At 53.8% G+C, this 23,904-nt stretch overlaps 3 protein-coding genes across 6 annotated transcripts in view; 2 read left to right on the forward strand and 1 right to left on the reverse strand.

The window, feature by feature from the left end:
• The window catches only part of NABP2 (nucleic acid binding protein 2), a 5,285-nt gene extending 4,469 nt beyond the window's left edge, over window positions 1–816 (forward strand). For all 4 annotated transcript variants that reach the window (XM_008577183.1, XM_008577184.1, XM_008577181.1 and 1 more), the window contains exon 7: window positions 289–816. In XM_008577183.1, the coding sequence (XP_008575405.1) occupies window positions 289–488 (200 nt within the window). In that variant the 3' untranslated portion in view covers window positions 489–816. The remainder of the gene's footprint in view (window positions 1–288) is intronic.
• A 942-nt stretch (window positions 817–1,758) lies between these two features.
• Window positions 1,759–6,840, forward strand: SLC39A5 (solute carrier family 39 (zinc transporter), member 5). Its single transcript, XM_008577186.1, has 11 exons — window positions 1,759–1,785; window positions 2,115–2,469; window positions 3,104–3,287; window positions 4,104–4,266; window positions 4,444–4,613; window positions 4,855–4,995; window positions 5,377–5,473; window positions 5,562–5,738; window positions 5,921–6,001; window positions 6,141–6,331; window positions 6,581–6,840. Exons 2-11 carry the CDS (start codon window positions 2,183–2,185, stop codon window positions 6,722–6,724), a joined length of 1,635 nt encoding a protein of 544 aa, XP_008575408.1. The 5' UTR covers window positions 1,759–1,785; window positions 2,115–2,182; the 3' UTR covers window positions 6,725–6,840.
• A 970-nt stretch (window positions 6,841–7,810) lies between these two features.
• Window positions 7,811–23,834, reverse strand: ANKRD52 (ankyrin repeat domain 52). The gene is made up of 28 exons (XM_008577185.1): window positions 23,806–23,834; window positions 23,403–23,486; window positions 22,961–23,039; window positions 22,689–22,759; window positions 21,449–21,649; window positions 20,763–20,850; window positions 20,480–20,622; window positions 19,968–20,180; window positions 19,623–19,701; window positions 19,198–19,312; window positions 18,911–18,993; window positions 18,686–18,803; window positions 18,400–18,468; window positions 18,077–18,217; window positions 17,918–17,998; window positions 16,444–16,555; window positions 16,182–16,253; window positions 15,728–15,929; window positions 15,400–15,487; window positions 15,206–15,323; window positions 14,427–14,646; window positions 14,153–14,240; window positions 13,957–14,040; window positions 13,702–13,847; window positions 13,384–13,466; window positions 13,081–13,163; window positions 12,825–12,916; window positions 7,811–12,404 (listed from the first exon to the last, which is right to left on the reverse strand). Exons 1-28 carry the CDS (start codon window positions 23,830–23,832, stop codon window positions 12,154–12,156), a joined length of 3,231 nt encoding a protein of 1,076 aa, XP_008575407.1. The 5' UTR covers window positions 23,833–23,834; the 3' UTR covers window positions 7,811–12,153.
• Between the last annotated feature and the right edge of the window lie 70 nt (window positions 23,835–23,904).

Here is a 23,904-nt window from a genome sequence, read left to right on the forward strand (position 1 = left end):
GGTCCGGTACGGGCGCGACACTGAGGGTTGCGATCCATTGCCGGTCACGAAAAAAAAAAAAAGACAAAAAAGGAATAAAGATGACCGGTAAGGGGATCGTAATCCTTGACTTGGTGTTGTCACCACCACGCTCTCCCAAGTGAGCTAACCGGCCATCCCTATATAAGGATCTGAACCGTGGCCTTGGTGTTATCAGCACCGCACTCCCCTAAGTGAGCCACGGGCCAGCCCTCCCTTTCCAATTTAACCCCCTAATTCCTGTGTTTCTTCTCCTTCTCCCACAACTAGCCTCTGAGAGCCAGAACGGGAATGGTCTGAGTACCTCACCAAGTCCTGGTGGTGGGCCACATCCCCCTCACACTCCCTCCCATCCCCCCAGCACCCGAATCACTCGAAGCCAGCCCAACCACACACCTGCTGGCCCTCCTGGCCCCTCCAGCAATCCTGTCAGTAACGGCAAAGAAACTCGGAGGAGCAGCAAGAGATAGCAAGACACTCTTCCTCCCTTTCCTCCACAACCAAGTATCTGCTGAAGAATAAGACAGCCTCCTACTAGGCTGTTGGCTTGGGATTAGGGTGGAGAGGGGTAGCAGTATTTTAGCTATTAAACTTCACTGGAGGGGTGATGAGCAGGGTCTTATCCACCCTAAGCCCATACTCCCACATTCAGTTGAAGCTGTCTGCCCCCTGGGATTCAGGATCTTCTGCCTGCCCTGCTTCCTCTTTAGAAATGACAGTTACAGTCTGTTTCTTGTATGTGATATGGGGGTCTAATTGAAATCCCTCCTTCCTAATAAATGTTACCACTCTGTACTAGATTCTTTTGCTTTTTGTGGGAAAAGGAAGAGGTTAGCAGCTTGGTACTTGGAAAGGTAGGATGTCCCTAGGAGACGGAGGGGAGATAGGTTACAGGTAAGGCCTAGGCAAAGCATGCCTGTCCCTTTAAGTCAGTGTCCCTCCCCTCCCTGCAGGTGACCCTTGCCCGCCTGTCTACCTGCCCCCTCCCCCCCAGCTGGAACCAAGAAGGCTGTGTCCCCCTTCCTCTTGGCGTCCTTCCTGTCTCCTGCTGTCAGGTAATGCCAACCTCGACCCCCAGGGCCAGTCACCCCAGACTTTGCTCTCCTGATCTTAAACCAAGTCAGACATCTGAGGGGAGCCCAAGTACTTGTCTCTTCTCCCCACCAGGGCTTTTCCTTTCTTGGTCATCGATTCCTAGATCTCTAGCTCTTACTTTTCTTCGGGTGAGGAATTGCTAACAGTATCCCACACATGCATCTGGGGTTCCCACTTATCTGCCTCTTCCTCCTCCTCCCCAGCTTATGGACACCTGGGTCCAACATTCCCAGGGAACATAGGGATGGGGGTTAGAGATGAAGCTCAGTGCCAGATGTAAGGTAGGTGGGGGTGGGAGTATATGTAGGAAAAGGCTAAAATGATACTAACTGGGTTACTGGTGAATTATTTAAGAGGAAAACACTGGGCCCAGGATTTACTTAGCCATGTGGATTTCCCAGGGGCAGAGAGTGGCTCCTCCCTACTTGGGGCCCAGCAGAGACTGACCTTTGACCCCACCCTGGAGACCAGTGAACCATTAACTCCTCTCTGATGTGAATCTTCCCACACTGGCCCCGCCCCTAACCCCGCCCCAAGGCAGGTGGGCCAGGGGGGGGGGTGCTTGTCCATTTCAGCCTATATGACGTGGCCTCCATTCCACCTGGACACCCAAAGCCTAAGCTTGACTTCCCCCTCTTAACATACACAGCAAGGCCTAACAGGGGACCTGAGGTGACAGCTCTCACGTTACCAGTAGGGGTGAGGCCCTGGGGATTGAGGGGGGATAGAGAGGTGGAGCAAGGTTGAGGGGTGGGGTTAAGGGGGGCAGAGGATGGATGATCAGTTCTGAAACAGGTGTGGGTAGAGCTCTGGGTCAGGGAGGTCCTCTAGGAACTGGCAAACAAGGCTGCTCCAGAAGGAGGCAATGGGGAGAAAGGAAGGAGGCTGGAGTGAGGACTGTGGCTGGACTCAGGTGGGGGGCAGACACAAGGAGTTCTGGTTCTCCCGGCCCTGAGCTGCAGAGCAGAGCAGTAGCTCTGACCCCCTCCTTGTTCTTCCAGGACACAGTCATCAGGATGTTCCAGCAGGAATAGAAGCCGGAACCAGGGCCTCTAACCCATTCCCTGCAATGATGGGGCTGCCAATGAGTCATCTGCTGGCTGGCCTGTGTATGGGGGTGGTCTTGGGCTGGGTAGGGGGCTCAGTCCCCAACCTGGGCCCTGCTGAGCAGGAGCAGAATCATTACCTGGCCCAGCTGTTTGGCCTGTATGGAGAGAATGGGACACTGACTGCAGGGGGCCTAGCTCGGCTCCTCCACAGCCTGGGTCTAGGCCGAGTTCAGGGGCTTCGCCTGGGACACCATGGGCCTCCGACTAGTCGGGCTGCACCCCCAGCTGGAGACAATTCCACACACAGGTACAAAGCCCTTCCCTCACCCCAAGACACCACATCCACCAGCTCCTCTCAGTGCTTCAGTCAGTCTCCAGTTGCCCGTTTCTGGCTTCTTAAAATGAGATCCCTGGAATTACAAATTCGTCAGAATCCAGTGCATCAGTATCTGTTCAAGGTCCCTCTCACTTATACTGACTTCTAATTCTCTCCTTCTCCCCTGGGCCCTCAAATTCCTTGCTCTTGGTCCCAGTGCTCAATGTCTCCAGGTTGATTTGGCTCCCAATTTGTAGCACTTTGGGCTGTCTTTTGTTTTCTTTTACCTCCATGGCCCCCATTCCTAGACCCTCCTATAAACTGACAATTCTCAGATCTTGCCAGGACTGATATCCTGGTATTCCTGACTGATATTTTCTGGGTCCCAGGAACTTCAGCCAGTTGTCTGGTCCTCCCTTTTTCCCTAAACTCTCTGGTACCCTCTCAAGGCAGATTTCTGGCTGACTGAGTCTACTATTTTGGGGTGGCTGGCCAGTATGGAGATCTGAATCATGACCTTGGTGTTTTAAAGCTGTGCTCCAACCAACTGAGCTAACTGGCCAGCCCTAAGGTGGGTTTCTAAGGGAACATGAGCAATTCTGACTTGCTATCCCATCTGTTCCAGGCTGCAGGACCCTGAGCTGAATGTGGATGTCTGGGCAGGGATGCCTCTGGGTCCCTCAGGGTGGGGTGACCTGGAGGAGTCAAAAGCCCCCCACCTGCCCCATGGGCCAGCCCCTTCTGGCCTGGGCCTTTTTCACAGGCTTCTGCTGCTAGACCACTCGTTGGCTGACCATCTGAATGAGGATGTGAGTCTCATGGTCTCTAGGGAGGGGAAAGGAGCCGTGGGATTAGGTGGCCTAAAACACTGAGTCAGTAATTCAATACTTATTTTTTTAAAAAAATCGTAGTGTGGTCTTAGCATATGTTATTCCAATAGTGAAATATGTTCCTTCTGGGCTCAGCGCAGGTGAGCCCACACCCAGAGCTTCAAGACCGTTTGGGGGCCACACTTGGCAAAGCAGGGAATGCAGAGAAGCAGCCCAGGGCAGGATCTGGGGAGGGGTATCTGGATAGGCACCTGAGGGAGTGGATGGCTGTCTTCTTCTAGAAAGACCATGAACCTACAGCAGAGGGCACATACAGCAGAGGGCAGATAAAGCTGCCTCACCCTGAAGCAGGCCCAGTGAGTGCCCCATCACAGGAAGCACTCAAGCAGAGGCTGGATGAACCTGTGACAGGGCTATTGAGAGGCAGGTTGGATGGCATTTCAGGTTCTTTTCCCTTCTAAGATTCTGGTATGGAGGCTCTCTTTGTCCAACCAGCTCCATCACCAAATCAACAAAATTTTCAAGGTTTGGGAGGGAGGGAAATGATGGCAATGTTCACTAGCACCCAATTCGCATTGAACTGACTACTTGCATTGGATTCAATATTCACTAATAATTATCACACATTGACTATAAGTACCCTCGACCACAGGTCCCTGATGCACCTGCCAGTGTGACCAAAGAGGACCCTGGGAGAGAACCAGGAGTCCATGCAATGCAAGGACATACGTTAAAGATCTGAGTCATAGTTCCTGGTGATTCCCCAATATATGACCCTCAACTCAACTCCCATAGTGTCTGAATGGCTCCCAGCTGCTGGTCAATTTTGGCCTGAGCCCCGCTGCTCCTCTCACCCCTCGTCAGTTTGCTCTGCTGTGTCCAGCCCTACTTTATCAGATCGACAGCCGTGTCTGCATCCAAGCCCCATCCCCAGCACCCCCAGGAGATCTGCTATCTGGTCAGTGGGTGAGAGTGGGTGGAAAGGGCACCTTTAATCCTGGTAGGCAGTGGGCCCCATGCCAAGGAAGGGGGTTTGTTGGAGTCCTCCCTCTCCTTACGGTGTATCTCTGCTCATCCTCACCTCTGGGCCCCTTCCTCCAGCCCTGGCCTAACTTCAGCCTCTGATTCTCCCCAGCCCTGCTTCATAGTGCCCTGGCAGTCCTGTTGCTCAGCCTCCCTGCTCCCCTCTCCCTGTTGCTGCTGCGGCTCCTGGGACCTCGTCTATTGCGGCCCCTGCTGGGCTTCCTGGCGGCCCTGGCCGTGGGCACTCTTTGTGGGGATGCACTGCTACACCTGCTGCCGCATGTACGTGAAGCCCCTTGTATCCCTGTCTCCAGTGGCAGAAAGCCTCATGGACCTGGTGTTCTCAGCCATAGGACATCTCGCCCCCTCTGTCAGCTCCCATGTCCCACTCCCCAAACTCTGGCTTCAGCCCACAGCTGCCTTCTAGTAGGGTGTATGAGTGAAGGCTTGCCACCTCCCACACGGGGGGGATGTTGTTGGGTGTGGGAGCTTCCAGGGTCTGCCCTGACCTCCCCTCTGTCAGGCACAAAAGGGGAGGCACACAGGACCTGGCGGGCAACCAGAGGAGGACCTGGGTCCAGGGATGTCAGTGCTTGGAGGCCTCTTCCTGCTCTTCATGCTGGAGAACATGCTAGGGCTCTTGCAGCACCGAGGGCTCAGGCCAGTAAGTGATACCTTTTTCTCCTCCTTCTGTTGAGACCAGAGTTCTAGCCGAGAACTGACCAAACAAGCCAGGTGGTGAGGGGCAGTATGTGCTCCTGGATCTCTGATGTTTGCCTTTTTGTGCAGGACCTGTGATCTAATAGGGAGTGGGTAGGGGCTCCTAAAGCATAGACCCAGGACTTCTGGCTAAATGGCCTCCTCTCCCAAGTTCAAGTCAACAAAAACAGAGGGCGGTGCCAACCTGGAAAGAGGATAGAGGCCAAACAATATCCCCAGGTGTCAGAGGTGGAACCAGGTGTTCATTTCCCACCTGTGGCTTGGCCTCCCCTAAGTCCCCAGCTCTGCTGCCGCATCCACCAGGAGGGACACCCTCCTATTTCAGAGATGCTGCAGGCAAAAAAGAAGGGATCTTGGAACACCAAACCTGGACCCAGAGGATGGCAGTGGGATGGCCCTTCAGCCTCTACAGGCAGCTCCAGGTGACTAGAGGAGAAAATGAAGAGTAGGTTCCCAGCTCACAGTCCTCACAGGCAGCCACCAACAATGTCCTTGTTCTTCTTCCTGCAGAGCCACGGGCTATGGGCCAGAGGGAACAGGACGGCCAGTCCCAACCAGCCCCAGCCCCTACCCCTCCTGGGCACCAAGGCCACAGTCATGGGCACCAGGGTGGCAGTGGTGCCAATATCACATGGATGGTCCTCCTGGGAGATGGTCTGCACAACCTCACTGATGGAATGGCCATAGGTGTGAGGAGAGGGAACAGAGGGAGGCAGGTCTGAGGGGAGGCCAGGGCTCCAAGTTACATGCTGGGGCTAGAAGAGGGCTGCTAGGAAGGTGGGAAGAGGAGAGGACTGCAGGGGGAACACAGGCACCTGCTCCTAAGCAGACTTCCTCTGGACTGACAATTCTGATCCTGCTGACCCCAGGTGCTGCCTTCTCTGATGGCTTCTCCAGTGGCCTCAGCACCACCTTAGCAGTCTTCTGCCATGAGCTGCCCCACGAACTGGGTAGGAATGGCAGAAGTGGAGTGGGGTGTGCTCCAGAAAGGAGAGACCTCCAAGGGGTAGGACTTGGAGGCTGGCAGGTGACATGGGTGCAGGGCAGCCAGGGCTTATTTCTTCCTATCCTGTCCTCTCTCCCCAACAGGTGACTTTGCAATGCTCCTCCAGGCAGGGCTGCCATTTCAACGGCTGCTGCTTCTGAGCCTCGTGTCTGGAGCCCTGGGACTAGTGGGTGCAGCCATGGGGGTGGGGCTCAGCTTGGGCCCTGTCCCCCTGACTCCCTGGGTGTTTGGGGTCACTGCCGGGGTCTTCCTCTATGTGGCCCTCGTGGACATGGTGAGAGGTGTGGGTAGAGCAGAGAAACCAAGGGGAGTGGGGAGGTGGGTGTGGAGGAGAGGGAAGTATCAGTCCCTCCACCTCCACCACCAGCTCCTGGAAGGGTGTTGGCCCACAGGCCCACAAGAGTCTATGAAATAAGGGACTGAAAATGTTTGGACAGGGGCTGCTGACACTTTCTGACTGCTCCCTCTCGTGTTAAGAGGTCAGAGAACAGGCCAGGATCCTGATCAGCTTCTTTTCTTTCAGCTCCCAGCTCTGCTTCGTCCTCCTGAGCCCCGACCTGCACTTGATGTGCTGCTGCAGGGGCTCGGGCTGCTGCTGGGGGGCAGCCTCATGCTTACCATAGCCCTGCTGGAGGAGCAGCTATTACCCCTGGTCTCTGCTGGCTGATGGGGCCAGGGGAAAGGGGTCCAGGTTGCCCTTCCTTCCCCCCAGCCACAGGAATGGAGGCGGGACACAGGGCCAGTAGGAGCAATAGGATTTTAATAAACAGAACCCATCCCAAAGCCATGACTATGACAGTTGTACTTGCACCAAAACAGCATAGAAAACCAGGGTGTGGTGGGAGGGCTCAAAGCAGTTTGTGGGAGGACACAAGTAGGGGCCTGGAGGGTGCAGGGAGCATCAACCTGCAGGGAGAGCATTGTGCTTTAGCCCAGGGAGGAGGGGTAGGGGCAGAGCAAATGCACTGAGGTCCCCACTTTTTCCTGCTGCCCTCAGCACCCTGGGGATGCAGGTATCTGGGCAGATCTGCCCTTTATTGCTGCCCACCAACATTAAACATCCCCGACCCCAACACTAGCACCACAGGTGGATCCAGGGCAGGGAGAAGGGCAGGAATGGGAAAATTGCTTAGAGAAAGATTCAACTAGAATCCAGTGAATTGTGCTCAGTTCTCTTTACTTCCTACAACCGAGTACATGGGTCACAGGGTGGGGGGTGCAACAGGACATGGAAAATGCCCCTGTGCCCCCCAATACACACCTGCACACAGGATGGTGGTGTCTGCAGCATCACAGGTCATGCAGGGTATGGGGAAAGGGAGGTTCACACACACATAGATGCCCACAGCGGGTACCAGACAGAGAACACCCCTGAATATACACAACTATACATGGGGAACCCCCAGGTCCCCGCCCCAACCCTCTCCCCTGTCTTGCCGTCCCCCAGGAAGGGGAACTGTATTGCTTTGAGAGAGCCACCCTGGGGGCTGCTCTGCCAGGCACCCTCCCCCCTCCCCCCATTTTGGCACATCTGCAAGACACACGGCAGCAAGGGTGGGCACCCTCCCTCCTAGGCTTCTGCGGCTTGGAGTTGGGGAAGTGGGAAGGAGACCTCATCCTCTATCTTTCCCCTAGCCCTTCCCAAACCCCTGCCAAATCCACTCTAGCCAGAACCCACCCCTATCCCCTGAACACACACATACAAAGCTGAGCTATCCAGGAATACAAGGGGAACAAGGAGATTGTCTGGGATGGGAGCAGAGGCAGTGGGAGGTGGGGCAGGGGGGGAAGACTGGAAGCAGAGACCCCACCCTGATGTGGGGGTAAGACTGGCACAACAGCTACTTTAGTGCAATTGGAGAGGGTGCCCAGAGTGAGGAATGGAGATGGGAGGGGAAGGCTCTCCCCAACTTCCCTGGGGGCAGAGTCAGCCTTCCAGATTCCCCAGGGAAAGAGCCTAACAGGAGTGAGAGAGGGCCAAAAGCGGATCCTCTCATCACCCACCTCCCTCTGCCCTCCCAAATGCAGTGACAGTGTCCCCCTCACACCTAAATGGGCAACAGCAGCCTTGGAGTCAGTACCTTCAAGTAATACAAAGAGCAGACCCTCCCCACCCCAGCTTCCTCCCATCTCTGGGATTTGGTCGCTTCTCTAGGGGTTGGGTCGGGAGGAGGGAGTCCTCAAGTCAGGCCCTTCCCTCTCTACCTCCCTCTTCCCAGACCACTGGGCTTGGTCCTCAAAGATTCCTTACCTCCGTCCTTGCCCGACCTGGGTCAAGGCCACAGAGGACTGGAGCCACAATTAGAGGGGAAAGGGCTGCTTTGCTCCTTATCCCTCCTTCTTAAAAGGTAGGGTTCAAACTAGGCAGGATGGGGGGCCCATACTGGTTTGCCCCAAGAGTAGGGTTTCTGGGCTAGGGTCTGTAAGGCTATTTTCCTTTGCGGTGGGAAGGGGAAGCAGGGGAGGCAGGGGATGAACACTGGGTGTGAGGAGAGGGTAAGAAATGGCTGAGAGGGAAGGAGGAAGGGGCCTCCCCGCTGGAACATAGTCACTGGAGTCATTTAGACAAAGAAACACTCGTATGTATAAGATACAGAGTGTGCCTACTCCCAGCCCTGCCAGCCTGGCCCCAACCCCACCTCTCAGGGCCCCTTCCAAGACCCCAAAGGTTTTGGAGGTACAGCTGTAGAACCATTCACTCTGGCCCCACCCCCACCCCCTCCAGCCTCTTCTCCCCTTCTTGGTCCAGGGAGTTAAGAAGGTGCTTGGATGGGCAGACAGTGGTGGAAACAGTATTGAGTTTTCCTTTGGTTACATATTGAAGGCAAAGGTGAGCTGGACTTACAGTCAAAACGGATAGGGGTGAGGAAGGAAGAGGGGCCATGGCTGGGTTGGAGAGGGAGGTAGACCCTCCTCAGCTCCTCCACCCCAAGGAACACATCTACGTGGGGTGGCAGTCCCTCACTTTCATCTCTCCCACCCCCCACAGCACCAAACAAAAGGAGCAGCCCCCTCCCCCAGGGGCTGCTCCCCACCCCAACCTGGGCTGTACATTCAGTGGTTTTCAGCAGTCCTATGGCTCAGGGGGCCACGGAGTGGGGGAGGTGGCCCATCAGTCTCAGTTGGACAGTGGCAGTGACCTGGCTCTGTTGATCCATCCTGGGACCCACAGTTTGTGCCATTTGTTTTTCTGAAGGATAGTACACAACCCTACCAAAGCCACCGCCCAATCAGAAACATCCTCCAAAAATCAGAAATAAAAACTGGCTCTTTTTATCTCGCCCTCTGATTCACACGTCTGTTTCCCTATCTCCTATGTAGCCCTCGCTCTGTCTCCTTTGCTGGGACCTGGGGCTGCTCCCAGGGTCCTCACTTAAAATAGGCCTTTTCACAAAAGTGCTTATTACTTGAAGCAAGTGCTTTAGAGCTGCAGTGGGGAGGGGGGAGGGGAAGAGGGAGGGTGAAGAGAAGGAGATGTTTCTTCCCCACCCTACCCCCTTAAGACTGGGGGTGCATTCTGCCTGTTTTACTTCTCCACACCCGTTTAAGTCAAAGAGGTCTTTTTTAAAAAAAAATCTTAACATTAAAATAAATATGCAGTGGCCATGAGAATGGTCAAAATGCTTCAAAAAAACACTAAGGACTGGGGAGCCCGGGATGGGGTGTGGGATTTCCTTTGGCATAAGGAGAGGAGGCTGCTCATCCTCCAGGCCTCCTCACAGCCATGAATGAGGAGGGACAGAGGACTCCCTGCAACCCCCCTAGCACGGCTGACGATGTGCTGAAGAGGCAACAGGGAACAGCCACCAGAAATCTCATCTAGCAAAACAATGGGGCCCCTGACAAATACTCAATTCTTCCTGTCATCACCAATCATTGATAAAGGAGAACACGACTGATACTCCGACAGTCTTCTCTGGAGGACCCATCTCCTTGCTCCCCTTGCCCCCCACCACCTAATTCCCAGCACCAAAATGAGGGAGGAGAAACGGGAAGATTTTATGAGAGAGAACCGAAATTAGGGTGCAAGCTTTGCAGAACCAGCAGGGTTGAGGGTGGGGGGCTGCAGCCCTTAAGAGAGGTCACATTGATTGTCGTCTAGGGGAGGACAGGGTCTGAAGGGAGGTGGGCAAAAGGGGCATTGCAAGGCCCTTTGGCTTTAAAAACAAAAATAAAAAGTAAAAGCTGCACAATCCTTCTCACCAATAACGATCATTTGGAAGCCTTGAAATGGTTTAGGAACTTAGGGTTGGGGGAAGCAAGACAAAGAGAAATGGCATGTGAAAAGGGACCATGAAAAAAATAAGGACTTGGAAAAACACCCCAGCCTTCAGGGAACAAGCATGAGGTATGGTTAAGGATATCTGTTGAGAAGGGAGGGATCCCTGGGATACCCCCTCTCTTCTCAGCCCACTTGGCAAGGGTGGCAAGACATTCAGGGGACAGAACTGGAAAATGGGTAAGACTGAATAAAGCAAACTTGGAGGGGTGGGGAAGGAGGCTAAGGGATCCCTAGGGGAGACCCTGTACTGTGTAAACGAAGCCTGTCCAGTTCTCAGGGGACAATACTGATGGCAGCCAAACTGGGTGAGGATGCACTGTGGGGTGAAGGGGCATGACCTCTGTTCAAGTTCTGTGTCTTGGCCCCTGGCTGAGGTATTGAATATGAGGAAGGGAACACTGGGCAACAGAAGTGGGTCCAACTGTCCGGGAGGCTTACAAGGAGATGGATGGACAGGGCATTTGAAGGGACCAGGGCCAAATTCAATGCTACATTTAGAGAGAAAATTGCCCCCTCCTCACTCCAGCCCAGTTTGGCTTTAGGGGTGCATCTTTTAGGAATCTTACCACTGCAGCCCCTAGCTCAATCCCATCTCTCCCCCCTGCTGGGAAGGCAGGGACCAAGCCTCAGTATCTATTCATGGCTCCCTAGATCAGAACTTCATCCTCACACCAAAGGGGAAGCCTGGGTCCCAAGTAGCCATGGTCCCTAGTCTGCCCTGCCCCACCCACCATCTTTGGCTTCAGATCAGGAGTGACTGGGGGTGGTGGGTAATCTTGGACATAACAGAAGGTAGAGGCAGACAGGAGGCACAGGAGGAAGAACATAGTCCCTCCCTCCACACACATGCAAACATGCCTGAAACACATAGGACATACTAGGGCTATGGTTTTGAAATGGGCAGGAAATTAATATGTTTCTTCCCCTAAAGGATAAAATGCTTACTTAAAAATTCATGACAAGCCTCAAAGTTCAGGGAGAGGAGAGTCAGGGAAGGAATGGCCACAGGCTCTGTTCTCCCAAAAGAAGTTAAAAGAAAGAAGCAAGGTTAAAGTGCGTGGTTAGGGGGCCAGGCCATGAGTGGGAGGGCAGGAGGAGGGGGCAGGCTGTGGGGGCAGAACCAGCCCTTGATTTGCATATGAGGAACCAGGGGAGAGTGCAGGATTGGGGCCCAGGTACAGTAGTTGCTGCTTCAAGTGTTTTGCATTTGAACTTTAGGGGTGACAGGGAACAGAAGTGGGGGGAAATCTCCAGGCCCCAGTGCTAAATACCCTCCCCCCTCATCCTCTAGCTGCCCCTGAAGGGGGAGGGGGACACCCCCAGAGTGCTCACACAGTACCAGAAATTAAGGCTTCTCACTGCTGCGGGGATGGAGGGGCCAGCTGAGCAGGGAGGCAGTGATGGGTATGGAAGAAAAGGAGGGGTCTGCCTGGCAGTAGGGGCACAGGGAAAGGGGACACAGAGAGGAGAATCAGAGGAAAGAATTGGGGGAGCTGGCAGCAGAAAGGGGGAACTGAGAGATGGAGTCAAAGAAGGGGAGCCAGGCATTTAGCAATTATTTTGGGACACTTGGCAGAAGAGGTTGCTCTGGGGGTATCAAGGGCCTGGGGTGCTCCCTGTCAGTCCCAGACCCCTGCCAGACCAGGATAGTGCGGCAAAGGGGTGAGCAGCTGCTCCCCAGTGCTTCTTTTTCCCCCTCCACCCCCTCCGCCCAGTCGTGTTCTCCTTTAAAGTGCCCTAAATGTTTAGACTTTTTCTAAATAAATAGAATAAGATATCAAGCCACCGGCAGGGAAAGGGACACTGGAGGGGGGCTACTCAGAGTAGCAGCCATCTAACCCAATGGCGCCATGCCGCTCCTGGCTATAGGGGCAGGAGGCCCCATGGGGCAGGGCACCGCAGCCACCCACCGTCTTGGTGGCTGCAATGCCACAGTTCTTGAGCAGGCTGAAGCTGAAAGGACTGACGGCATCCTTGGGTGGGAAAGGCTTCATGGTGGAAAGGATCAAGGCCAGGCAGTCTGCCACATCTTTGTTGGGGGCGCAGGCCAGTGCTGGGGTGTGACCTGCAGGCCAAGGGGGAGAACTGAGGCACAGGGTCCTGCATCTCTGGATCCCCATCCACCCTGCCCCAAGCTCTGAGGTCTCTTATCTGTGGAGGGCAGCCAAGGCAAGCAAGCAGACAGCATGGTCAAAATTCAAGGGCGATGAGGGCCCAGGAAGGCTGACAGGCAGTCTCAAGTGTGGGATAAAGGGTGGAGCATGGGCCAAAAGCCTGGGGTGTGGGGGAGGTCTTGCTGATGCTGCTGGCTCCACCTAGTTTCATCAGATTCCCACGAGACCCCAGATTATTAGTTTTGGGTCCCTGCTCTGAAAAATTCCCTTTGGAAGAAAATCTCATTTATAGCAAGGTTAAGAAGTAACCTCCTGAGGAACATCCCTGACCCCAAACGCAGGAGAGGTGGGGGGCTCCGGACCCCACCCACCTTCTTCATCCACAGCCAGCACGGTGGCCCCACGACTCAGCAGGGCCTGCACCACAGAAGCTAGACCATTCCGGGCAGCAATGTGGAGTGGCCTTGGAAGAGAGGAAAAAGAAAGAACATGAAGTCAGTGGGATGTGGGGCTGCCCTTCCACCCCAGCCAGGGTGGCAAGAGCGCTGAACAACACTGGAAGGTGGGCCACTCTTTTTTCACCCACCTGCCTCCCCCAGCCAGAAGCCCCCTTCCCCGGGCACTCACATCTGCAGTGCACTGTTGGTAGCATTGATAAGGCCAAGGTCTTGGGTTTCTGCCAGGATCATGAGGGCACATTTCTCATGGCCCTAAGGGAGAGGAACAGAGAGTGGAGACTTGTGAAAAGGAAGCACGAAAGGCTGTAGGGTAGGAGTTGGGGGTGGCAGGCAGGCAAAGAGCTATCCCACCAGTCAGATAGGATGGACAATCCTGACTTGCACTCCAGTCCTCTCTGTAATTAAGACCTACCCACCTTCATCAAGCCATGCCCTTTACACAGCCCCACCCCACCAACACTCCAGGCAGTACCTTGCTACAAGCCAAGTGGAGGGCAGTGTTCTTGTTCTCATCCAGCACAGTAAGGTCTGCCTTCCCTCGATACAGCAGAAATTCTACAAGAAAGTCGTGACAGAGGGACTGACGCTTCCCTCCAGAGCAGCAGCCACCCTGGTTCTCCACCCTATCTGCATATACTTTGCATCCCATCCACAAAGGGTGAGACATCCAAAGACGTCCCTCCTGCTTCCAGAACCCCACCCAGCTTCAGCAAGCCCCCCAGGCAGGGCTGACCCATCTTGCAAACACCCAAGGGGAGCTTCCTCCCTTCCACATACAGCCCCTACACACCCACAGCAGCGGTCTGCCCGTTCTCAGCCGCCGTCATGAGCGCAGTGCGGCCAGTGTGGTCAGTGGCGTTCACCTCGGCTTGATGCTGCAGCAGCATCCGGAGCCCAGAGACATTGTCCGCGAAGGCAGCGGCGTGAAGGGGGGTCCTGTGGAGAGGGGGTCAGGCTAGAGTGAAATAGAGAAGGCTTTTCCACCTGAGCAGAAAGAGAAAGCCAGAGGTTACTCAGGCTTCTCCCCAAGTCTTTCAGCACTCACCGTCCTTTGGCATCTCGGCTGTTCACTATCTTGGCACCCAGAGCTCCCAACAGCATCTCTGTGGTGCTGTCCTGGTTATTAATTCTGGGGGAAGAGGAAGGAGGAGTCATCAGAAGGGGTGAGGGAAATGGACTATCTGTTCTAAGCCCAGGTCACAGCCCCCTGAGAGAGAGCTGATACAAAGGAAGGGACTTACACTGCACAGTGCAAAGGAGTGAAGGGGTTTCCTTCCAGGTACGAAAACGGGCTGTGTTCAAGTAACAATTCCAGACAATCTTCATGTCCTGTATATGAGGGAAAGAGTGGCAATGGAGAGAAATGACAAGACCCCCTATGTCTATCCTGTCCCGAGTTTTGACACTCTACTCCATTTCCAGATCCATATCAACCCAGGTCACTCCCACAAACCACCTGTCTTCCTCTACACCCCACACACATTCCTGTGCCTGCGGAAGCCCCCAGACCCATACCAGTGTAGGAGGCCCAGTGCATGGGCGAGTATCCGCTGTAATCCACCCCAGCATCTAGGGGGTCTGTGGAAAGGGCAGCCTGCAGCAGGGTCCGCAGTACTGCAGTGTGGCCACAGGCTGAGGCCAGGTGAATGGGTGTGCGGCCCTTAAAGTCTCGGCATAGCACAAATGCGTCGTGGTCCAGCAGGGCAGCCAGGCAGTCCTCACAGCCAGTCACTGCCTATAGGTGACATGGAGACGAGAGTGGGGGTGAGGAGCTACTTCCTTCCACTGGCCAGTCGCTGGCAGCTGGCCCAGGAGTAGGAACCAGTTCTAGGACTCCAGTCCTTCTCTTTACAACAATGATTCTAAGTGTTAGGGATTAGCATCTCCTTCCTTGATTCTCTTTATGTCAACAGACAATCAGGATGGTGAAAGTTAATACCGGAGCTCTTGAGTGAAGACCAAATGGAGAGTAAAAAGGAGACTGAGGGATCAAAGAATCCTGCAGGAGGAGGAGGCTGCTTTAAGACAGGTGATCATGAAGAAGGATCTAGGTGGTAGTGTCATTATTTGATGGGATAGGGCCAGTAGGGTATCTTGGGCAGAGTCTGGGTGCTGAGTATGTGGTTTGCACATGATTACAAAGCAGAGCAATCAGGGAAGTCAGCTGGGGATGTCAGACACTCATCCTGGAGCAGACACAGTAGATCCTGGGCACAAAATCCTGGCCTGCCTCCTAGACCACCTGATGGCCACTGCTGGTGGCCCTGTGCTCACCCACTGAGGAGCTCACTCACCCCACGGTGGAGGGCAGTGCGGCCCCGGAGGTCAGCAGCATCAGCTGTGGATCCTTTCTCTAGCAGCAGATGTACACAGTCCACGTGGCCATTCATGATGGCCAGCATCAGTGGGGTTCTACAGAGGGGGAGGAGAAGGGGTGAGGTTCCAGCAAGGATGGCAAAAGCTGCACCCCACCGCAGCCCACACTCACTGTCCATAGGCGTCCATAACATCTGTGATGTCAGCTCGTTCCCCACTGTCAATCAGCAAGTGCAGGGAATCAGTGTGGCCAGAGGCAGCTAGGAGAAAAGGGAGCCTGCGTGAAGGCAGGGTCAGAAGGAGGGAGGGAGGCCAGGCTGAGCCTAAAGGACTCAAGGTTGTAGAGGTGACAGGAAGACCTGGGACAGGGAGAAATCTATGTGGACAGAAGCTACAAATCATAACCTGAAGTTTCCATCCTCCTTGCCCTACCCTACTCCCAGCCCCAGCTCCAGCCCCATCTGGAGGGATTCGGTGTGGCAAGGGGAAGGGGTACTAACCAGCAGCATGCAGGGGCGTCCACTTGCGCTTGCGCTCCTTGATGAGGGCAGAGGCACCATGGGCCGTAAGCACCTCCACACACTCCGTAGAGCCTCGCTCAGTGGCCAGGAAGAGCGCAGTCCGGCCCTTGTGGTCCCTTACATCCAGGTTCACCAGCGTCTCGGCCAGCGTCTTCAGGGCTTCACAGTGACCGTTGTAGGCCTGGAAGGGTGCAGGCAACCAGTGGATGCAGCTCAGGACATTCCCCTGTCCCCTCCCTGACCTCCACAAGCTCCTTGTCCTCTCAAGCCTCTCACTCTGTGCTGTGCCCATCCCCTCTTTGGGTGACTGCCTGCTTGCCACATCCCCACAAGAAGACAGAAGTATGGATAACTTCACAAGTGCTAGAACCTTCACGCAGGCCTGGGGGCAGGTAGGGACAAGGACGGCAAGAGAAAAAGACCTGGGACTCACAGCTAAGTGCAAAGGGCTGACTGGGACGGTGCTCTCCACATCCTCCAGGCAGTTAAAGGACATTTCTAAGAGCTGCAATGGACAGAAAAGCAGGTGCTGAGATTCTGGGACTCCTAAAAGACTACCCCCTGCCCCCACTCATAGTAATCCCCTAAGGCCCTGGATCTAGAAACCGAATTTGATTAGTCCACTCACAAGCCCACAGGTAGACTGTGTGCCCTGTCTCTGACTCCCCTCCCTAAGGCCGGGACCCAACACGTACCAGTTCGAGGTTCTGTCTGTTGCCGTAGGCGGCTGCATAGTGCACAGCTGTGTAGCCCTGCCTGTCCCGCAGGGAAGGGTCTGCACCGTTATCCAGTAAGAACTCCAGACAGCTGGGGAACCGGGGGTAGACTGTGAGATAGGGATAGTCCCAGCCCAGGAGGGCACAGTTCTGGGAGGCGCAGAGGAGAGGGGCAAGGGAGCCCCTCCAGGCCTACCTGGCTATCACTCACCCTCTGCCTTAGGTAGGCTCTCTAAATCCTGCCCATTCTTCAGTGCCAGCTCCAGACCCACTCCCTTCTCAATGTGTGCCCATTCTGGCTTCAGTGCCCACCTTTATCTTTTGAACGCACTCCTAGAGAACCCAGAACACCTCGACATGTTCTCTCCCATCTCCAGTCATGCTGACCCCTGCCCAGAATGCCCTCTCCCCCCAGCCCATCTGAAGAAGCCCTATTCATCTCAAACTCAGTCCCAGCTCCTCTCCTCTGCGAGGCCTTCCCCAGCCTTCCCAGTGGAAAATGTCTCTTCCTCTGTACTCCCTGGCGCCCTTCTCATACCTTAGTAGTAACTGCAATAGTAGTAATAATGATATTTAGCACTTACTGTGTGTCAAGCACTGTTCTAAGCTCTTTATGTGCATTAAATACTTTAATCCTCATAATGATCACGTGGGGTAAATAGTATTTTTATCCCTAGTATGGATGAGGAAATTGAGGCGCAGAGAGGTTAAGTAACTTGCCAAAGGTCCATAGATAGACTTCTTGGGTTTTAGTCTTTTTTTAAAAAAAAAGATGACCGGTAAGGGGACCTTAACCCTTGACTTGGTGTTGTCAGCACCACGCTCAGCCAGTGAGCTAACCGGCCATCCCTATATAGGGATCTGAACCCGTGGCTTTGGTGTTATCAGCACCTCACTCTCCCAAGTGAGCCACAGGCCAGTCTGGTTTTAAGTCTTTTTTTAAATAAAGTTTTTATTTTAGAACAGTCTTAGATTTATAGAAAAACTGTGAAAGTAACACAGAGTTTCTATATATCCCACACCTGATTTCCTGTATTATTAACATTTTACATTAGTAAGTGTAAGTGTCCTTTTATTTATCTTCCCCAATAGATTAGTTTTCAAAGGGCAATAATTGGCAGCAATTCATCTTTTACCCATAGAATCTAGCACAGTACTTGGAACCTACTAAGTAAATATTCAATTAATGCTTATGGAATAAACAAATGATTTTGTGTCTTTAGCTTTTCTAATCTTCTCAAGACCATTCGTTCCTTTAGGGAAGGAACTGTGCCTCATACTTATGTCTCTACCCACTCTAAGATACACCAAGAGTGCTCAAAATATACTGCTGACAGTACAGCAGCAGCAGAAGTGTGGTGGTGGAGACTCACAGCGGGTGGGAAAATAATAGGACCAGGGCTGGCATCATTGGGAAGGTATATCCCAAGGGTTGGTCTTCTCTGCTACTCACAAGAAGGCCTCCTTTCTACGAGACTCCTTCAGTGGCTCGTCCTCTTCAGCATCGTGGCTGGAAGCTATGTGGGGTTCCGCTCTGAGGAAGAAACAGTGAAGTCAGCGGGCAGCTCAGGGAGGTGAATGGGGTTGAGAAAGGTCAAAGTGGGAGCCTCACCTCCTGTAGGTGTCAGAGGCGGCAGCATAGTGGAGGGGAGAGCAGCCTTTACAGTCAGCCTCGTTGACACCTGCCCCGGCAGTCACCAGTGTCACTGCACATTGGTAGCTTCCATTGGCGGCTGCATAGTGCAGTGGGGTCCTGGGGAAGAGGCAAAGGAGGGTGGGTAAAGAATATGGGACATATCCAAGCGCAACCAGAGGTGCACCCAAAAGCTACTTTGTGACATTCTCCTTAGTCTCCAACTCTCCACCTCTCCTTCTCTCTACCATTTTTCTCTCTTATCAGATACTCCCTGTGTATGCCCCTGCACATTAACATACCTTCCAAATTTGTCTCTCCTCCTCAAGTCAGCTCCACTGCTCAACAGCAAATTAAGACATTCAACATTCCTAAAAGGAAGATGAGGGTTGAGAGAGTTAGAGCCTCTAGGAGAAGTCAGAGGCCCAGGGAGGGGCTAAGGAAGGATGAAAATAGACAGCCCTTTCTGCTGTGACTGCTTTCATCACAAAAGGGAGAATTTTGTAGATATGGGCAGGCAAGAATGAGAGACCTAGACACTTGCTCAGCTCTATTCTCAAGGTCTAGGTGAGAGGAAAGAGAACTCACCCTCCAGAAGCAGCAGCATGAAGACAGGTACGGCCAAGGTTGTCAGGTGTATTGATGTCAAACCCAGCTGAAAGCACGTGCTCATTGCTAAGTGAAGATACAATGCTATACAGCTGACCTGGAGGGGCAGAATGGCCACAGATCACCTCTGAGAGCATTCAGCAGAGAGGGAAAGGCCTCTGTTCTCCTATATACCTGCCCAACTCCCAGCCAATCAGCACATACCTGAGGAAAGAAGCTTACGACAACAGTCTGAGAATCCAAAGAGAACAGCTAAGTGCAGGGGGAACATGTCATGGATGCCGCGCCTGGGGAGAAGTTGAGGGAGTCAGTCCTTAGGTTAAGGAGGGACCAGTGATAGACCCTTTCTGTAGCCACCACCACCCTAGGAGTCAGGGTCGGAAGTTCTCCAGGGTTCCCTCTATTAAGCTTCTTTCTGCCTCCAAGTTTGATGTGAGCAGTCTGTACTGCTCTGAGGCAGCCCAGAAGTGGGGTCAGGAGCTCTGACTCACCGGGCAGTATCTGCGCCGTTGGTCATGAGGGTGCTGATGAGCAGCTCATGTCCATAGCGAGCAGCCACATGCAGAGGCGTGTTCCCAAATTTGTCGGCACAATCAATCTCGCTGCCTGAGAGAGGGATGCATACACACAAACTCAGAAAGACCTCAGTTTTAAGACACCTCGCAAGAGTTAGCTACCATTTCAGTGCTTATTATGTGTCAGGTGCCAGGCTAAGCATTCTACATAAATTATCTTGTTTGTAAGCCTTAGGACACTGGGCAGGGCAGAGCAGGGCCATTTCCACATGTCCCTTGAGCTCCCCGTACCTATCCAGACTGGAAGATGGGGTTGGAGGAAGAAGGAAAATAGGGGGTTTCCACAGATGAGTTCCTTGGGGGAGGAGGAGAAGAGAGCACAAAATCTCCTGAGTCCATACCATTTTGGATGAGAATCTGGGAACGTGTGAAACGGCCATGGATCGCAGCCATGTGCAGAGGACTTTTCCCTTCTTTGCTCTGTGGAAACATGGCATTTTTTTTTTTTCTTCAGTGCAAAGCACAGAGAATGTTCTGTTCCCTGTTCCCCTTCCAAAGAACACATCTCTGAGGATGGAAGGGTCATATGGTCATCTTCTCAACCCACACTCTCCTGAGCCCCTGACGAGGTCTAATCACCCCAGGAGGCAAGTGGACAATTCCCCAGGAAAGCTATCCAGATATGGTCAGGACCCCCAGAGCCAGGTTCCTCTTCCCACTGGACTAAGCCTCATCCCTTCAGGCACCTGGTAGTTGACATCAGCCCCATTATTGACCAACAGCTCCAAGCAGAGAGCGCCATTGGTGGAGACTGCAGCCACATGCAGTGGTGTGAAACCCTTGTCATTCGGCTGGTTGACGTTGGCTCCTGCATTCACCAGCTCAATAGCCACAGCATCCTGACCCAGGTAGCAGGCGATGTGCAAAGCTGTGTTTCCAAAAGCGTTGGGCTCATCAATCTGGATTTCCAGGAGCGAGAGTAAGGGAGGTATCAGTTTAAACAAAGTGGAAGCCAGCACATACAGCCTAGAGAGTCCCATAAATCCAATGACTGCCTCAGTCTGCTCAGGTTCCTGACCAAAAGGACTGAGGGCATTAGAACGTAAGGTCGGTGTTATTCAGATCCTCTCACCTCATCCTCCCAACCTCTCAAACCACACCAACAATCTCATCACCTTCATATCTCAACAACAGGCTCTGACCCCTCCCTCTTCCTTGAGCCACCTTAGTCCCCAGCCCTGGTGCTCAGCACTCTGACCTCAGCCCCCATCCGGAGCAGGTACTTCACCACTTCAATCTGGCCACTGGCAGCGGCTGTATGGAGCAGCCCATAGCCCTTGCGGTCCTTACAGCCGAGGTCTGCTCCCCGTGCCACCAGCAGTTTCAGGACCTCCAAATGCCCTGGGAAAAGAGAGGACACTCTTAAGGTGGAGGATAGACTCTAAGGCTCTGAGCTCCTCTCCCCAAAGGCTGCAACCCCATAGCCCTGCCTAGGGATCCTAAATGTCAAATTCCTGCTTTTCCTGTGTATTCTCTCTCACCTAGAAAAGCTGCCCAGTGCAGAGGCTGCCGCTCCTTTTTGTCACAGACATTCAGGCTGGCTCCCTTGTTGAGGAGCAGGTTCACCATCTGTATCAGGATATGAAAACACCTGTTCAGAGCCAGGTCATGTCCTCAACCTACTTAAGAGCAGAGGCCTCATCTCCTGAAAAGGCTTAGGCAGCCTAATGCATTTGCTCTTGAGCAGAACAATCTTTTTATCATTTATTTGTACATATTTGGAGTACAGTGTGTTGTTTTCAATACGTGCACATACAAGCAGAACAATCTGAAAGAGTAGAGGAAACAATGGAAGCAGGCACTAAGGAGGATATATCAAATTTGGAAGTTTGAAGGAAATTCAAGAGACCCTCTTACAGTGATTTGGTTCTTCTTAAACTCTTATGAGTCTTTGAAAATGTGTTGAAAGACGTGGGTTCTCTCTTTGGAAAAAAAATGTGTATACAAGCATTTTCCATGCAACATCAAAAAGTTTATCAACCTCCTGAAGTCCAAGTCAAAAATTTCAATTTAGTCCAAGCATTTGTTTTGTGCTTGAGCCCAAGTGTTTATATAACCATCTGGGCTGCTTCTCCCCCAGACCTGATGGTCCAGAAGCAGGGAAAGGTGAGTAGGAAGGTAAGGAAAGGGAAGGCACTAGGCTGGCCTGGACTGCAGCAGTCCTCACCTCGAGATGCCCACTATGCACTGCATGGTGCAGAGCACTGCGCCCACTCCTGTCAGCCACGTTGAGACTGCTCAACAGGGGTGCCAGAGCCTCAGCACACTTGGTAGCCCGGTTGGCGGCAGCCACATGCAGTGGGGTCTGCCACAGCTTGTCCCGGGCATTCACATCTGCTGAATGTGCCAGCAGCAGCCCCAGCACCTTCTGTTGAGGGGCAAGGTACAAGAGAGAAGAGAGAAGGGGAGGTAAAAACAACAGGAAATGTAAGGAGGAATAGGTCAGCATGGTACATATGACCCCATCCCCCCAGCAGTCTCTTCTCACTTTTCCAACATACCTACCCTCTCAATACCTATTTCCCATCTTCCAGATCTTCTTAGAGCTTAAAATTTTCCTTACCTTGCTGAGGAAAACAGGGACCTCTTCATCTTCCTCAAGCCAAGTGGTATCACTCCCCAACCCAGAACCTGAAAATCTTTACCCACACATATATCCACTCCCAAGCAAATCCACATGTAGATCAACACATCCCAACCCCCCACTACTTCTAGGAAAAATAAATGCTCCTGCTACATAATGCCATAAACATCCTCTTTCGCCCTTCCATAGGCATCAAAATCATTTCCATTACCTCAGCAAGCAGATACTGGTTCCTCTCCAAAACTCAGGCTAAAATGCTCCTCCTAACCACCACCCACTTCATTCCCATTGGCCTCAGCATCTCCCCCTGGTGGCTGGAGCCAGGGAAGCGATGGTCGCACCAAAGGGGAGGTCTCTTTTTCACTCTCTTCAGGGTTGATGGGAATAGCGTACAGGACGCAACCAATAAGGTATGTTTGGCCCCTGTGCTGTCAACTTTTGTGCTGCTTGAGGGACAGGGATGCAACAGATCACTACCCCCAACCCCCATCACAAGGAATGAAAGCGCAGTGCCCAAAGGGGGATCAGACTCAAGGTGGCCCCCCAGGGAAGGATGAGTCACTCAGGCCTGGCAGCAGGGCCCCCACAGTCTGCCAGCCCAGTGTTAAGCTCTCCCTGACGTCACATCAGCTGGCAGCACTCCGCTCCCCCTTACCAGCCAGTTCTTAAGGGTAGGAGGGAGGGGCCAAGGTCTGGTCTCCTCCCTACCTGGAGTAAGTAGGACAGCTTGTAGGGCAGAGGATTGAGGCTCTTCAACCTTTAACTTCCACCTTTAATCAACCCGTTCTTTCTGGAAGGGTGAAAGAAGGCGAGAGGCACATACCTCGTTTCGGGAGGCAGCAGCACGATGAAGAGGGGTCAGCCACAGTGTGTCCTTAGCATTGACATTAGCACCTGTGGGGATATAATTTCCTATTTTCATGGGAAGTGGGGAGGGGGTGGGAAGGAAACCAGTACTCAGGCCAGGGAATCTGGATGGAGCTGGAGCGTAGCCTGGACCAAGCACCAGAGATCTATCCTTGGATATAAGAAATAAGACCTCCTCCCTTCTGCTTCCCTCCCTAGGTGTCACACCTTACAGCTCCCCACTTTCACCTGACATCAGTAGCAACTGGAGGATGGGGATATCGCCTACGTAGGCAGCAGCATGCAATGGGGTTCGCCTCTCTTGGTCCTGGGAAGACAGAAAAGAGAAGTGGCTGTAGGGAACTATGGAGGACCCCAACCCAAGTGTCAGAGCTCCAGGCAATTTCTTCCCATAGGTTCTGCAGCGTCCTAAATCAAGGTACTGAGAGCCAAAGGCAAGCACCTAGGGAGGGTGGAGTCAACGTTCTGAGCATCCTCAGTCCCACTCGTCTGTGCTGCAAGCCTGATCTGCTCTCCATCCTCAAGTGCAGAACAGACACCCACCCCACGGTGGAAAGAGCTGCGATCTCAACCGAGAAGAAGAGACACGGAGCCACCCCACTGGTGGGGAGGGGTCCAGAACACCGGAGCGCGGACTCCGGGCTCGCCACCCTCCCTGCTTCCAACTCACCAGCACATTGATGTTCTCCTTCTGCGAGAGTAGGGAACGCACTTCCTCCACATCTCGGCTAAAGATGGCCTGGACCAGGGGCGGCTGCAGGGAGAACCGGCATTCAGGGAGCGGGCAGGAACCGGAGCGGAACCGGGATGAAGGGAAGAGGGGTGGGGAGCCCCCAGGTTCGAGGGGCATCGCTGGAGGGGCTCCGCTCTGGGGGTCCCGGCTGCAGCGGGCTCCCGCAGTGCCTCCGCCGGTCACCAGACCCCCAAGGACACCGGCTGGGTTGAGGGGAGCGCGGCGTGGGGTGGGGCGGGAGCCCCGGGCTCGGGCCCAGCCTAGGCCGCACATCCTCGGGCTCGCGTGGCGGCGGCGCCGGGCCCTAGAGGAGGAAGCGGGGAAGGGCAAAAGGGCTGACCTGGTCCGTGATGCTGAGGATCCCCATGGCCCGGCCCGGGCTCCGTCAGCATCGAGCTCCCGGAGGCGGCGGCGGCGGCTCCACCGGGGACACGGGGCG

Source organism: Galeopterus variegatus, unplaced genomic scaffold, assembly GCF_000696425.1.
Source record: "Galeopterus variegatus unplaced genomic scaffold, G_variegatus-3.0.2 Scaffold1458, whole genome shotgun sequence".
NCBI classification, from domain to species: domain Eukaryota; kingdom Metazoa; phylum Chordata; class Mammalia; order Dermoptera; family Cynocephalidae; genus Galeopterus; species Galeopterus variegatus.

Excerpts from the sequence above, each read along its gene's own strand:
- SLC39A5 (XM_008577186.1), top strand. The coding sequence starts at position 2,183 with ATGATGGGGCTGCCAATGAGTCATCTGCTGGCTGGCCTGTGTATGGGG. Across the intron at positions 5,739-5,920 it reads CACTGATGGAATGGCCATAG|GTGCTGCCTTCTCTGATGGC; the intron begins GTGTGAGGAGAG and ends TGCTGACCCCAG. Across the intron at positions 6,002-6,140 it reads TGAGCTGCCCCACGAACTGG|GTGACTTTGCAATGCTCCTC; the intron begins GTAGGAATGGCA and ends TCTCCCCAACAG.
- ANKRD52 (XM_008577185.1), bottom strand. The coding sequence starts at position 23,832 with ATGGGGATCCTCAGCATCACGGACCAG. Across the intron at positions 16,556-17,917 it reads CGTAGAAAGGAGGCCTTCTT|CTGTCTGGAGTTCTTACTGG; the intron begins GTGAGTAGCAGA and ends CCGGTTCCCCAG. Across the intron at positions 15,930-16,181 it reads TCAGCCCTTTGCACTTAGCT|GCCTACAACGGTCACTGTGA; the intron begins GTGAGTCCCAGG and ends GCACCCTTCCAG.